The sequence below is a fragment of the Hypanus sabinus genome, chromosome 6, assembly GCF_030144855.1.
Source record: "Hypanus sabinus isolate sHypSab1 chromosome 6, sHypSab1.hap1, whole genome shotgun sequence".
In the NCBI taxonomy this organism is placed as follows: domain Eukaryota; kingdom Metazoa; phylum Chordata; class Chondrichthyes; order Myliobatiformes; family Dasyatidae; genus Hypanus; species Hypanus sabinus.
The window spans coordinates 29,801,313-29,816,388 of NC_082711.1; the positions used below are offsets into that span (position 1 = coordinate 29,801,313).

Below are 15,076 nucleotides of genomic sequence, written 5' to 3' on the forward strand. Positions count from 1 at the left end.
GAAGACAGATCCAAAGTACTTGTTCAACTCATCTGCCATTTCCTTGTTCCTCATAATAAATTCACCCGTTTCTGTCTTCAATGGTCCAATTTTGGTCTTAACTATTTTTTTGCTATTCACATACCTAAAGAAGTTTTTACTATCCTCCTTTATATTCTTGGCTAGTTTACCTTCGTACCTCATTTTTTCTTGGTGTATTGCCTTTTTTGTTGCTCTTTAAAAGCTTCCCAGTCCTCTGGTTTCCCACTCATCTTTGCTATGTTATACTTCTCTTTTATTTTTATACTGCCCTTTATACTGGCAGCTAACCAGAAAAGGCTCTCTTTATTCCCACTCTTTGCTTCCTACCAATCAGCCACTGCTTTATCCATGCTAGAATCTTTCCTGTAATACCATGGGCTTGTCGCTTGTTAAGCAGTCTCATATGTGGCGCCTTGTCAAAGCCCTTCTGAAAGTCCAAGTACACAACATCAACCAATTCTCCTTTGTCTATCCAGCTTGCTACTTCTTCAAAGAATTCCAACAGGTTTGTAAGGCAAGACTTCCCCTTGAGGAAACCCTCCCGACTAATCCTTTATCATGTGTCTCGAAGTTCTCCAAAACTACATCCTTAACAATTGACTGCAACATGATCCCAATCACTGAGGTCAGACTAACTGGCCTATAGTTTTCTTTCTTAAAGAGTACAGTAACATTTGCAATTTTCCAATCTTCTACAGCCATTCGAGATTCTAGTGATTCTTGAAAGATCAATGCTAATACCTAACAATCTTTTCTGCCACTGCTTTCAGAACCCTGGGGTGTCCACCATCTGGTCCAGATGACCTACCTACCTTCAGACCTTGCAATTTCCCAAGAACCTTCTCCCTAGTAATGGTAGCTTCACACACTTCATGACCCCTGACACCTGGAACATCCACCATTCCACTAGTGCCTTCCACAGTGAAGAACAATGTAAAATAGTTATTCAGTTTGTCCGCCATTTAACTGTTCCTCATTATGATCTAATTAGCATCATTTCCCAGTGGTCCAATATCCACTCTCACTTCTCTTTCATACTTCATATATCAGAAGACACTTTTAGTATCTTTAATATTATTTGCCTAAAATGTCAACTGTACTCTTTTCCATAGATGCTGCCTGGCCTGCTGAGTTCCTCCAGTATTTTGTGCTTGTTGCTTGGATTCCCAGCATCTGCAGATCTTCGCTAGTTTATCATTGGCTAGCTTAATTTTGTATTCCATCTTGTCCTTTTTAATGACATTTTTAGCTGCCTTCTGCTGGTATTTAAAAGCTTCCCAATCCCCCAACTTCTCTCTAATTTTTGCTCTATTATATGTCCATATTTAGGTGTTTATGTTAGCTTTGAGTTCCCTTGTTAGCCATGGCTGTGTCATCTTGCTTTTAGAATACTTCTTCCTCTTTGGAATGTATATATCTTGTGTCTTCTGAATTGCTTCCAGAAATTCCAGCCATTGCTGCTCTTCAGTCATCTCTGCCAGTGTTCTTTTCCAATCAATTCTGGCCAACTCCTCTCTCAGGCCTTTGTAATTCCCTTTACTCCTCTGTAATACTGATACATCTGACTTTAGTTTCTCCTTCTCAGATTTCAGTGTGAATTTGATCATATTATGATCACTTTCCCCTAAGGGTTCTTTTACCTTGAGCTCTCTACTCAATTCCAGTTCATTGCACAACACCCCGTTCAGAATAGCTGATCCCCTAGCTGTCTCAACCATGAGCTACTCTAAAAAGCGATCTCATAGGCATTATAGAAATTCTCCCTTTAGAATCCCACACCAACCTGATTTTCCCAGTCTACCTGCATATTGAAATTCCCCATGGCTATTGTAACATTGCCCTTTTGACATACATTTTCTATCTCCTGTTGAAACTTGTACACCATATCCTTACTACTGTATATAACTCCCATCAGGGAAGTTTTACTCTTGCAGTTCCTTGGCTCTATTCACAAAAATTCCGAAACTCCGACCCACTGAGTGTATGTTTGTGATCTTCTACTGCTGTAGCCCATTCACTTCGAGGTTTGAAATGCTGTGTGTTCAGAGATGTTCTTCTGCATACCATTAGAAACATAGAAAACCTACAGCACAATACAGGCCTGCTGGCCCACGATGTTGTGCCATATGGTAACTTACTTTAAAAATTACCTAGGGTTCCCCATAGCCCTATATTTTTCTGAGCTCCATTACCCGTCCAGCAGTCTCTTAAAAGACCCTATCATATCCGCCTCCACCTCCGTCGCCTGCACTCACTCACCACTCTCTGCATAAAAAAATTATCCCTGACATCTCCTCCGTACCTGCTTCCAAGCAACTAAAAAATGTGCTCTCTTATGTTAGCCATTTCATCCCTGGGAAAAAGCCTCTGTCTATCGACATGATCATGTCAAGTCAAGTTGCTTTTATTGTCATTTCGACCATAACTGCTGGTACAGTACACAGTAAGAACGAGACAATGTTTATCCGGACCATGGTGCTACATGAACAATACAAAAACTATACTGAACTATGTAAACCAACGCAAAAACTACACTGGACTGCAGACCTACCCAGGACTGAATAAAGTACACAGAGCAACGCAGGCATTACAATAAATAATAAACAAGACAATAGGCACAGCAGAGGGCAGTAGGTTGGTAGTCCGATGGCTCGGGGGAAATTCTGTTACATAAATAAACAGCTGAATGGCTGTGTCCAGGATTCCATCTATTTCTGTACTCCCGCCAAGTATATCGTTGCCATAGATATAGTCCAATTTAATGTCCATTGGAGAACAGAATGGACGGGAGGGCTGGCCGGCTGGGGCTTCCTTTTCTCCTGGCACGGACTCCTGCCCGCCCGCCTCACTTCAGCTTCCTCGAACACCACTTACACAGTCCCTACCTCTGGCCACCAGCATCAGGCGACTCCGAGGACTGCAGGCCCGATTCCGTCAGCAAGCCGAGGTCGCGCAATCTATCCAGCAGATTTTCATAAAGGTTTGTTTTTGGGCAATCTCTGTGTTGTAGCAGTAACTAGTGATGGTAGATAGTCACTCTGTTATCCATTGCTCTAAACCCTAATTGTGACTTAAAATTTAATTTTAATTAAAATTAGATTAAATTAAAAAACTAAATCAATGCCTCTTATACGCCTTCATCAGGTCACCTCTTATCCTCCTTCGCTCCAAGGAGAAAAGGCCAAGTTCACTCAACCTATTCTCATAAGGCCACAATTATTTCCATCTTAAGTTCCCTGCCCAGTACTAAACTCTCAGGGAAGTCAGCACCTCTCATTGCAACACAGATCTGCACAGTTTTATTGCTCAAAATACACTTACAGAAACAACAAGTTACTGCAGCAGTAGAATACAACTTTAACCAACTTGAAATATGGGCATGTTTGAAAAAATCCCACATATTTAATACATGCAACGTGGCAGAATTCCATTGAGTGAAATTGATAGGGATCAGTGAAAGTCATATTCAAAGTTATGAGTGCTTAGGGTTTCTGACGCCAGGAAGCTATGGCTTCTAGGAACTGGTGATCTATTGCTATTTTCTAGGGTGCCAAAGTCAGTCAACATCACAGCAGCATTAGGACAAGAACTCTTTGGATGGGAAACAACTTCCTACCCCCAGACCAGGGGACTACAGAACTCCCTACCACCACATATGAAGTGTCAGCAGTGTTTACATTCTTACTTGAGTCATAAATACACCTTTTGCTAAATGTCAATCTTCTGGAATATATGTTATTATTTGTTAATTTATTTGTGTAAATATTACTTTATATGTTGTGTGTGAGTTATATGTACTGTGTTGTAAACCGTGGTCTGGAGGAGAGTTGTTTTATTTGGGGAATACATGTATACAGTTGAATGACTTGATCTTGAACTAGAACCTGAACTTGAAGGACGTAGCAAATGCAATGTTCAAGCAGCTTATTAGGCATACACAAAAGCATATTAAAACTGCTTTCAAGAAATCCTTAAAAGGCATTACATTTGAAGACAACTTGCTTAGCTGTAAACCTTTTGATATACTTCTCATAAACAGACATGATCCAAAATGCAAATGCTGCGACTCTAGAAAAAAATGCGCCAGAGTTTCCCACGAGCTTCCCGACAAACAACACAGATATAGCAAGCTTCTGGATTCCACATGGTCATTTATACCAAAGACGTTTCTGTCTGGAGGATGGACTGTGCTCGGGTATTCCTGTGGGTGGTACCATTCCCAGATAGTGACCCACTGTGCAGACTGTAATTGGATCTTAGTTGACTACATGAAGTCAGAATTCGCCATTTCTTTTTCAGTTCAACCTGAACCTGTAGATGAAGAATGGAGAATTTCTTGATACAATACAATACTGTACACCTATTTTCATGCTTCTTAATATAGCAATGAATATACTATGTATTTAAATAAATACAAATACATATGTTCAATTAGTTATTGAAATAGGCCATTCTGGCCCTTTGAGCCTCACCACTCAGCAAAGCTCCGATTTAATCTTTGCCTAATCACAGGACAATATACTATGACCAATTAACCTAACGCAGTCTTTGGACTGTGGGAGGAAACCGGATGAATCCTTATCTTCTCTCTCAATATTTGTCTTTTTTTTTTGGAGATGAAGCACAGTAACAGGTCCTTCTGTCCCAAAGAACCCAAACTACTTACTGTAATTATATCCATGCGACCAATTAAGCTGCGAACCCATACGTATTTGGGACATGGGAGAAAACTGGAGCACCCAGAGGAAACTCATGTGTTTGCGGGAAGAACTACAAACTCCTTGCAGACGGTGGCAGGAATTGAACTTGCAGGTGCTGTAACAGTTTTACGCTAACTACTGCGGTACCCTGTTTAAACAGTTATTATTTGTACATCCGTCAACTTTAACAATCTTCCTCAGTTTAGTGAAAAACAGTTCTAGGTGAAGCTTAGTTGCCTGACTTTACAGGAGCTCATACCGAGAACAATATTTCCAAAGGCACCAATTGAACTGACTCCAGTGTCAAAATGCTCAATTATAACTTCAAATCAGAACTGAAATAGTCTTTTAGCTGTGGGAGGAAGACACAGAGACTATGGAAATGAGGCAGAAGAATAACGAGGTCATTGAGCATATCCAGATTGCAGAAGAGTAGATACTGGCTTTATTGAGAAGAATTAGGGTGCATAAATCCCCAGGGATTGACAAAGTGTCCACTTCGAAGTTGTGGGAGGCTGGTGCAGGAATTGCAGGAGTGCTGCAGAGATTTTTAAAGTGTCCTTAGCCACGTGTGATGTGCCAGAGGAATGGAGTATAGCTAATGTCTTTCCATTGTTCAAGAAAGTCTCTCCGAATAAACCAGGAAATTATGGGCTGGTGAGACTGATGTCAGTTGTAGCTAAATTATTGGAAGATATACTAAGGGACAGGATATATAAGTATTTGGACAGAGAAGGCATGATTAGTGATAGTCAACATGGCTTCGGGCATGGTTGGTCATATCTAACCAATCTTGTAGAGTATTTCAAGGAGGTTACCAAGAGGGTTGGTGAAGGAAAGGTGGTGCATGTTGTCTACAAGGCCTTTGACAAAATCACACATAGGATTCTGGTGCAGAAGGTTAACTCACTTGATCTTCAGGATAAAGTAGTCAACTGAATTCAACCACAAGGAAATCTGCAGATGCTGGAAATTCGAGCAACACATACAAAATGCTGGTGGAACGCAGCAGACCAGGCAGCATCTCTAGGAAGAAGCACTGACGAAGGGTCTCGGCCCGAAACGTCAATAGTGCTTCTTCCTATAGATGCTGCCTGGCCTGCTGTGTTCCACCAGCATTTTGTGTGTGTCAACTGAATTCAACATTGACTTACCAGAGAATAGCAATAGGCGATGGTTGTCTCTTTGATTGGAGGGTTACGTTTCAGGGATCAGTGCTGGGTCTATAGCTCTTTATTACTTATATTAGTTATTTAGTTAGTATTATGCTAAATTGGAACAGCAAAGTTGTGGATGACACTATATTGGGAGTATTGTGGACAGTAATTGAGTCTATCAAAGCTTGCAAGGTGATTTTGATTAGCTGGGAAATCGGGCTGAGAAATAGCAGATAGAATTTAATGCAAACAAATGTGAGACGTTACATTTTGAAAGGACAAACCAGGGTAGGTCTTACACCATAAGACATAGGAGCAGAATTAGGCCATTTGGCTCCTTGAGTCTACTCCGCCATTTCATCATGGCTGATCTATTTTTCCTCTCATCCCCAATCTCCTGCTTTCTCCCCATATCCCTTCACGTGCTGGTCAATCAAGAACCTATCAACCTCTGCCTTAAATATACATAAAGATTTAGCCTCCGCAGCTGCCTGTGGCAATGAATTCCACAGATTGACTATTCTCTAGCTAAAGAAACTCCTCCTCATCTCCATTCTAAAAAAACACACTTTTATTCTGAGGCTGTGTCCTCTGGTCTTAGACTCTCCCACCATAGGAAACATCCTCTCCACATCCACTCTGTCAAGGCCTTTCATCATTCGATAGGTTTCAATGAGGTTACCCTTTATTCATCTAAATTCTAGTGAATACGGCCCAGAGCCATCAAACGCTCTTCATATGACAAGCCATTCAATCCTGGAAGCATTTTTGTGAACCTTCTTTGAATTCTCTCCAATGTCAACACATTCTTTCTGAGGTAAGGGACCCAAAACTGCTCACAACACTCCAAGTGAGGCCTCACCAATGCTTTACAAATCTCAACATTACATCCTTTCTTTCATATTCTAGTCCTCTTGAAATGAATCCTAATATTGCATTTGCCTTCCTCACCAGAGACTCATCAGGACTCAGCCTGAAACGTTGACTGTTTATCCATTTCCATGGATGCTGCTTGACCTACTGAATTCAAGCAGGTGTGTTGCTCTGGATTTGCAGCATCTGGAGAATCTTTTGGATTTAAGATATACACAGTGAATGGTTGGGCATTTAGGTGTGCCATTGACCAAAGGTACTTGGGAATATAGATCCATAATTTCTTGTAAGTGGCATCACAGGTAGATAGGGTTATAAAGGCAGCTTTGGCTCATTGGCCTTTGGCGCTGTCTGAAAGGAGTTTATACGTTCTGCCTGGGAGTTCACGAGGAGAACGTGGTGTTCTGGTTTCACCTGACAGTCCAATAATATACCGGTTGGTAGGTTAATTGGCCATTGTAAATTGTTCTGTGATTAGGCTCGGGTTAAGTAGGTGGGTTGCTGGGTACTGCGGCTCATTGGGCTGGAAGGGCCCATTCCATCCTGAATCTCTAACTAAATACATAAGAGCTTTTGGAATAGGACAAATCATTTCAAATCACCACACTGGGATGACCCAATTATAGACACAGAAGAAAAAAAGTCTGAGGAGATTAGGGCTGAAATTCACATGGTTCAGTCAGTTTACAGGTCTGTACAACACATTTGTTATTATTCCTAGAAGTGAAGCTGATAGCCACTGTTTCTTGGGATGACATTGTCTGCACCAGCCACCAAAGCTCCCTCATCCTGAATTCACCGGTTTCTGCCTTACCTTGCCCATTTTAGATCACCATATTAACTCTGCGCTCACTGAGCACTAGTAGAAGCCATGAGCAATGCTAAAACTCATCTTTTCTAACGGTGTTGCCATTCCATCCCATGCCCTTGCTGCAGCACACCCCTATATTAACTCTTCCCTTTGCACTTCCTGCTCTAATGTCACCTTTCTAAAATCATCACCCCCTCCCCCTTCACTGCATTTTGTATTTTGAAACCATAACTTCAAATCCTGGATTGTATTAGATTGGGTGGGCCGGAGAGAGTGGAATACAAGTTGTGACTGTGAAAATCAAGGAAAAAAGATCAGTAGATGCTGGAAATCCGAAATAGATATAGAAAATATTGGTCTTCAATGACAATTCTATTTAGCTTTTAGCAGATATTGCTTGACCTGTTGAGCACTTCCACCATTTTCTCTTTTTACTAGAGGACTTGATGGAGTATTGTAAAACTCGAAATGAGTAGATAACATCCTTTAGGGATTACACCAGTTTTATATTTGAATTTGTAGGGTGGTGATATTTAGTGAGGGAGTTGATATTTATTGAGAGAGGTGATATTTATTAAGAAAGCTCATCAATGCCTCTGCCTGCTCAGGGGCATAAAGAAATCTGGCATATCAGTGTTCACCCCTATCAATTGCGTGCAACTGCATGAAACTGCAGAGAGCTGTAGGCTTAGCTCAGCATATCACACGAGCCATCCTTCCCTCTGTGGACTCTGGCCTTGCCTATTGCCACCTCACTAAAGCAGTCAAGCATAATCAAAGACACCATTCACTGTGAACATTCCCTCTTCTCCCATCTTCCATCAGGCAGAAGATACAAAAGTCCGACAGTTTGTACCAGTAGGCTCAGGGGCACCTTCTATCCCACTGTAATGAAGCTATTGAACAGTTCCCCAATATGATAAGGTGAGACTCTGGACTTCACAGTCTACCTCGTTATAATCTTGCACCTTACTGTCCATCTGCACTGCACTTTTCCTCTAGCTCTTACACTTTATTCTGCATTCCATTATTGTTTTACCTTGCATTGCCTGGATGCATTGTGTAATTGTCTGACCCGAGTGAATAGTACGCAAGGCAAACTCACTGTACCTCAGCACATGCAACAATGATAGACCAATTTCATTTCCAATTTAACAGCTCTTTCTGAAACTCATATACAGGTACAATATTTGCTACTTAAGGCTCTACATGGGACCTCAAGAAACTGCAGAGAATTGTGGATTTAGGTCTGCACAACACAGGAAACCTGAAAGCATGTACAACCAGGCTCATGGACAGCTTCAGTTCCACTGTTATAAGGCTATTGAATGACACCCTAGTGTAATGAGGATGGATTCTTGATCACACAATCACCTGTTATGGATTTTGCACCTTATTGATTGCCTGCCTGCATCACACTTTATTCTGCATTCTGCTGTTGCTTGCCCATAAACTACCTCAATGGATCATTGTAATTGATGATCAGCATGGGTGGCATGCAAAGCAGAGCCTTTCCCTGCACCTCGATACATGTGACAAAAGTAGACATATTTACCAAACTGTTCACTAAAATTGGTAATTTGGTAAATTTGTTTATTTTTGTTGACAAAACCATTCTTGCTAACTTGCTGAAGGTGGGTCGGGATGTACAATATCCAGCAAAATGCCCGTTAGTGAACAACAATCAATTTATTTGGAAAGCAGCATGTATTTCATGAACAGGGAGGAAGAGAAACTACACCAAATTTCTTCAGGAAATGCAGGGCGATTTGCTTAGGAAAATTCAATGAACGGTAGAAAGTTACATATTATAAGCAGAGAATCTGAAAAAAAAGTTAGAAATAGTCAGTAGTTGTAGAGCATCACTGAGAGATAAACAGAGAAATTGAGTTAATATCCTGAAATAACTTATTTCGGTAGAAGAACTTGAACCATTAATGCGACAGGAATATTGGCTTAATTGAAAGAGGATATGCTACTAATTCATATATAGGTTGCTGTTTCTTTGAATCAAAATGTTGGAATTAAGTATGCTACCAATTTATCAATAGTGTTCATTTTTGTAAAGTGAATTGTCTGTGGAGTTCTTAAGATATATTTTTGTTACGGTATGTTTTCATATTACTCTTTTAAGAGCACTCTGTAATTCTTTTTCTCTGAGACCATGTATAATTCTGAGCAAGCCCTTTGTCAAGGGTATAGCCGCAAAGGAAAGCCGGTGTTTAATACTGTGCTCAACAGCCAATCTGTATAATTAATCACGAATATGAAACTGGTAAAAAATTTATAGTTATATTTAGGAGGAATTCTTGGGCACAATTCAACAACGCAGAACCTCCAGCGCAGACTGGTGATTATGGAGGAGGTCCTGAAGACTATGAAATTCAGGGGACAGAGTATCACATAATGCGCATCCTACTTTACATTTCTTACTACTTTATTGTGTGGATCCAGGCTGGGGGCACTGCCTGGGAAAATTAGTGTATCAATATGATATCCCAGATTTGGTATTGGTGGAGAATTAAGTCCTGATTGCTGGACTGAAATAACAATATTCAAACTTCTATGAAATCATTTATCTTCCTTTTATGAACTAACTTTCAAGGACTAACTTGACTCATCTCCACACTGAACTGATTCCATAACCTATAGACTCTCTTTCAAAGACTCTACAGCTCATATTTATTTACATTTTTGTATATTACTATTATTATTGTTTTGTATTTGCACACTGGTTGTTTGTCTGTCTTTATTTATATGTAATTTTCCATTGTTTCTATTGTATTTCTTTGTTCTACAGTAAATTACTGCTGCTGCGTGTAAGGAGTTTGTATGTTCTTCCCATGACCATGTGGGTTTCCTCTGGGTGCTCTGGTTTCCTCCCACAGTCCAAAGGTGTACTAATTGGTAGGTTAATTGATCATTGTAAATTGTCCCATGATTAGGCTAGGATTAAATTGGGGGATTGCTGGGCAGCATGGCTCCTATTGTGCACTGTATCTCAATAATTAATAAATAAATAAACAAACAAATAAATAAAAATGAATCTCAGGTAGTATATATGTACTTTGACAATAAGCTTACTTTGAACTTTGAATGATTCGTATAGTTCATTGAAAAGAGCAATAACTACTAAAAACATACCCAACCTAAACATTAAAATGTCATGTTTTGTTTGAGATTGCTATCTCTTCAAGATATTCAATAAGCCAATGACTTAAGGCTCTGTCATTGACATCTTCTGTATCTTTGAGAGTAGATTCTTCAAATGAATTACTGAGAAATTTTAGAGCAGCAATATCTCAAATCAGCAGGTTAACTCACCTCACTATTTAAAAAGCAGTACCAAACAGCAACAAAAAAGCCCTGCAAAAGGAACAAATTAGTTTTAAAAACATATGAATACTGTTGACATAATAATTTAAATAATAGAAGAGGAAAGAAATGATTTTTACCTGAAAAGATCCAAGACATAAATCAAATATGATCCTTATCTTCTTATTAATTTCCTCTGGGATAAAGGCAAATACGATGTAATGGATTCCTAGTAAGAGGATCAGGAGCAGCAAGGATTTGGCAAGTCTCCTGGTTAATTGGGGAGAAGAGAAACAATCATTGGTTTAACGAAGGTTAAACTGGCAGCAGTGTTACACTTTAGGAAAAGACTTACTCACTGCAGAGAAACAGCAAATGCTCGTTCACTGTTATAAATCTTCAGGACTAAGGTAAATAAATCGGCTGATAATCAAATATTCTACTGGGAATGTTACATCAGCTGGTAGAACAGGTAGCTGCTGCAGAGAGAGAAGACCTTAAATAGTGTAGTCGAGCACTCCGTCCCTAACAACTGTCTTTGGGCACCTCTCCAAGACTGGTCTGCTTCACTTCCAGCCAGGCTCTGTCTGCCCACGGGAATAACAAGAGGAGTTGTTGTGGGGGCTGGACAGTTGAGACAACAGTGCAATATTTTGCATTGTTTCATGGAGAATCACTCCAATTTCTGCAATAATATCAACACTTATTCACACACAATTGTCTGTGAAACATAATCCATTTAAACCTAACTTGAGGGGCCATGCAGAGATCACTGTGGGAAAGGAAAATACTTTAATTGAAGTCCCTTATCACCAGGTTGCTGTTGCAATGGAATGATTGCGAATCCTCTCCAACATGGTCTGTTGCTTGACTGTTAGTTGGGAGGGGATTTATGCAAGACCAACATTTACTAACTGATCAGCAGATAAGAACAGTCTTTGAGTTAGCCACAACAAAGGAAAGAATGATTCAGATATGATCTTTGATCTGGCCTGCTTCTGGTTTTTGGGCACTACCCTAAATTTACAGGTTAATTCATTTGCACAGAGCAGGAGCACAAACTGTTCCAATATTTTTTCAAGATTAATCCATATACTTCTGCAATCAAGTAAAACATTAATACTTTGATGGATGGCAATCAATAGTGACTCGGTTGATATTGGCATTCTGTTTTAATTTGTTTAAAGATGAATAAGACTCAAGATCGCTTAAATGTCATTTTCAGTACATAAATGCAAAGAACAAAATAATTGTTACTCTGAATCTGATGCAGCAGGAAAAAACCCAATACCCAATAAATATAAATATATAAGATAGCTTATATACATAGATTAATTGTATATCCATAAAGTGATGCTAGGCATACGAATGTCTGTACGTAAGGTGACTCTGACAGGACATGATAAAGTAGCAGTGGAGGGGTGGGTTACAGGTGGAGGTGTTGATCAGCCTGCCGACTTGGGAAAAGTAACAGTTTTTAAGTCGGGTGGTCCTGGTATGGAGTTACGTAGCCTCCTCCCTGATGTGACAAATTAGTATTAGACAAATTAGTATTAATAACAAATTAGTATTCTCTTCTACGGGTTGTTACTCAGGTCTGAAGACTATACCGATCATCTGTGTGCTTGCGACCACACCAAAGACCTAATTTTTCTGTCTGGGTTGTTCCTATAGTCAGAATCAGGTTTGCTATCACAGGCATACGTTGTGAAATTTGAAACCTATCCTGGGTGATGGGGGTACTTAACAATGGATGCCACCATTTCGAGGCATCTGCTTTTGAAGGCATCATCAATGCTGGGGAGGCTAGATCCCATGATGGAGCTGGCTGAGTTTACAACTTTCTGCAGCTTTTTTCAATTCTCTGCAGTGACCCCTCCATACCAGACGGTGATACAACCAGTTGGAGCATCTGGCATGGAGCTGTTCTGTCAGTAAGCATACCGTCCAGTGTGGCTGAAGTTATTTCCCATGGTAAGGGAGTCTTGGACAAGAGGGCACAACTTCAGGATTGAAGGACGTCTATTTAGAACTGAGATGCGGAGAAATTGCTTTAGTCAGAGGGTGGTAAATCTGTGGAATTTGTTGCCACGAGTGGCTGTGGAGGCCAAGTCATTGGGTGCATTTAAAGCAGAGATAGATAGGTTCTTGATTAGCCAGGGCATCAAAGGGTACAGGGAGAAGGCAAAGGAGGGTGGATGACTGGAAGAATTGGATCAGCCCATGATTGAATGATGGAGCAGACTCGATGGGCCAAATGGCCTGCTTCTGCTCCCATATCTTATGGAATGGAGTTTTTGATTATCATTGGCCTTTCAAAGCACTTCATGATGATTGGTGTCGCCGCCACTGGGCAGAGTCGGTTAATTCTGAAGGTGTGGAGTTCTTTGGTACAGGGTTGATGGTGGCTTATTTGAGAACAAAAGCCTAGATGAGTAACGTGTTGAAGATGTCCATGAAGACGGCAGTAAGCTGGTGTGCACATTCCCGAGGTGCTCGGCCTGGGATTTTGCCTGGCCCGGCTACCTTATGGGGTTCGACTCTCTGCAGAGTCCTTCTCACATCTGCCGCTCTTCCAGATAGCATCAGGAGGCATCACTGGTACAGTCGACGCTCTTTCCCCTTGCCTGGTCAGTAATGTGCTTGATGCCCAGCCACAGATACCAGGGATCATTATCAGATAGGTGTTCTTGGGATTTTTTTGTCTGTCGGCAGTCTTTGCCCTCTTGATGCCTAAAATGAGGTTTCGCCTGGCTGCTCTGTTCTGTAACTGGATTGAAGGCAGTGTCTCGGCTTTTAGTACGGAATGTACCACTGAGTCCAGCCAGCGCTTCCGGTTGGGCTATGAGATGACTGGTCTTGAGGTACCAGTGTTGTCTACTTACTGAGGTAGCCAATGACAGATGAGGCATTTTCCTCAAGATCTGTGTCTACTCCATTTGTGGCGGCCTCTTTGAATATCTGCCGGCTCGTCCTTTCAAAAGCAGACCTGAAGCTTAGAGAATGCCTCATTAAGCCGTACAGTGATGGTCCACTCGACTGGTTTCTCCGTTTTCATTAGCGGTCAGTATGCTAGGATTAGCATTGTGGAGATATGGTCAGAGAGGTCAAGGAGAGGGCATGGGATGGCTTTGCAAGTACCACGTCTGATTGTATATGCATGGTCCAGTCTGCTTTCTCCCCTGGTGACCATGGTGACGTTTTGCTGGAATTTGGGTAAAATGCCCTGCAGGTTAACATGATTAAAGTCTCCTGCAATTATGAAGAGACCATTTGGATGCTTGTTTTGTAGAGAGGTGATGATAGTGTAAAGCTCTACCAGTGCATCCTTGGCATTCGTGCTTGGAGGGATGTCGTCAGTGGTGATGAGCACAACAGTAAACTCACCGAGCAGGTAATGTGGCCGGCATTTAACTGTAAGATGTTCAACTGCCCCAGAACAGTGACTGCTAGCTACAGATGAGTTTGTGCACCAGTCGTTGTTAATGTACACACAGAGTCCGCCTTCTTTGGATTTCCCCGACCGGGAGTTCTTGTCTGTGTCACCCCGTCGAATCGAAACGCTGAGTCGGGTGTGTTGCTGTTTAATCACGCCTCAGTGGAAGCCAGAGTGCAGCAGTTTCTCACCTCTTCCTGTGCATTCATTCTCGGTCTCAGTGAATCCATTTTAATTACTAGTGAGCGGATGTTGTGCCAGGAGACGTGATGGTCCTACCAGCCCAGTCAGGTTAGCTCTCAGCCTAGCTAGTGACCCAGCTCACTTCCACGTTTCTGCTTCCTCTCTCACTGCCTGCATCTGCCACCTTTTCTGCTGAGCCATTTCAGGCAGGTCATTCCCTCCCGGTCACTGAGCACCACCATTGTCTCTGCTGCCAGAGGACTAATTGGAACTTTGTCTAGAAGTTCAGCAGCGCTGTATTCGTGGGGTGCTAGGTGACTGAAATGCCTGACTGGAAACTTTGAAACACTATTGAATGCTAGCACCTTCACTGGGAGCCGGAGTACACGCTCTGTCCTTGCGTCCCATCGTCTGAAGTTAATGGTACAGCCAACAGTAGTCCTAAACCCACCGGGCAACTGAATAAGGCACCTCTAGCCAAGAACAGATTTGTTTACCAGAATACTAGAATATTGCATTTAATTTTCCAATAATGTCATGACAACAACTAATTTTGACACAGCCAATACAATAAAAGGAT

General features: G+C 41.3%; 1 protein-coding gene across 5 annotated transcripts in view; it reads right to left on the reverse strand.

The window, feature by feature from the left end:
- Positions 1 to 3,151: 3,151 nt before the first annotated feature.
- vipr2 (vasoactive intestinal peptide receptor 2) overlaps positions 3,152 to 15,076 on the reverse strand; it is a 149,095-nt gene continuing 137,170 nt past the window's right edge. For all 5 annotated transcript variants that reach the window (XM_059971891.1, XM_059971890.1, XM_059971893.1 and 2 more), the window contains 3 exons: positions 11,018 to 11,147; positions 10,887 to 10,928; positions 3,152 to 4,332 (listed from right to left, as the gene is read on the reverse strand). In XM_059971891.1, the coding sequence (XP_059827874.1) occupies positions 4,174 to 4,332; positions 10,887 to 10,928; positions 11,018 to 11,147 (331 nt within the window). In that variant the 3' untranslated portion in view covers positions 3,152 to 4,173. The remainder of the gene's footprint in view (positions 4,333 to 10,886; positions 10,929 to 11,017; positions 11,148 to 15,076) is intronic.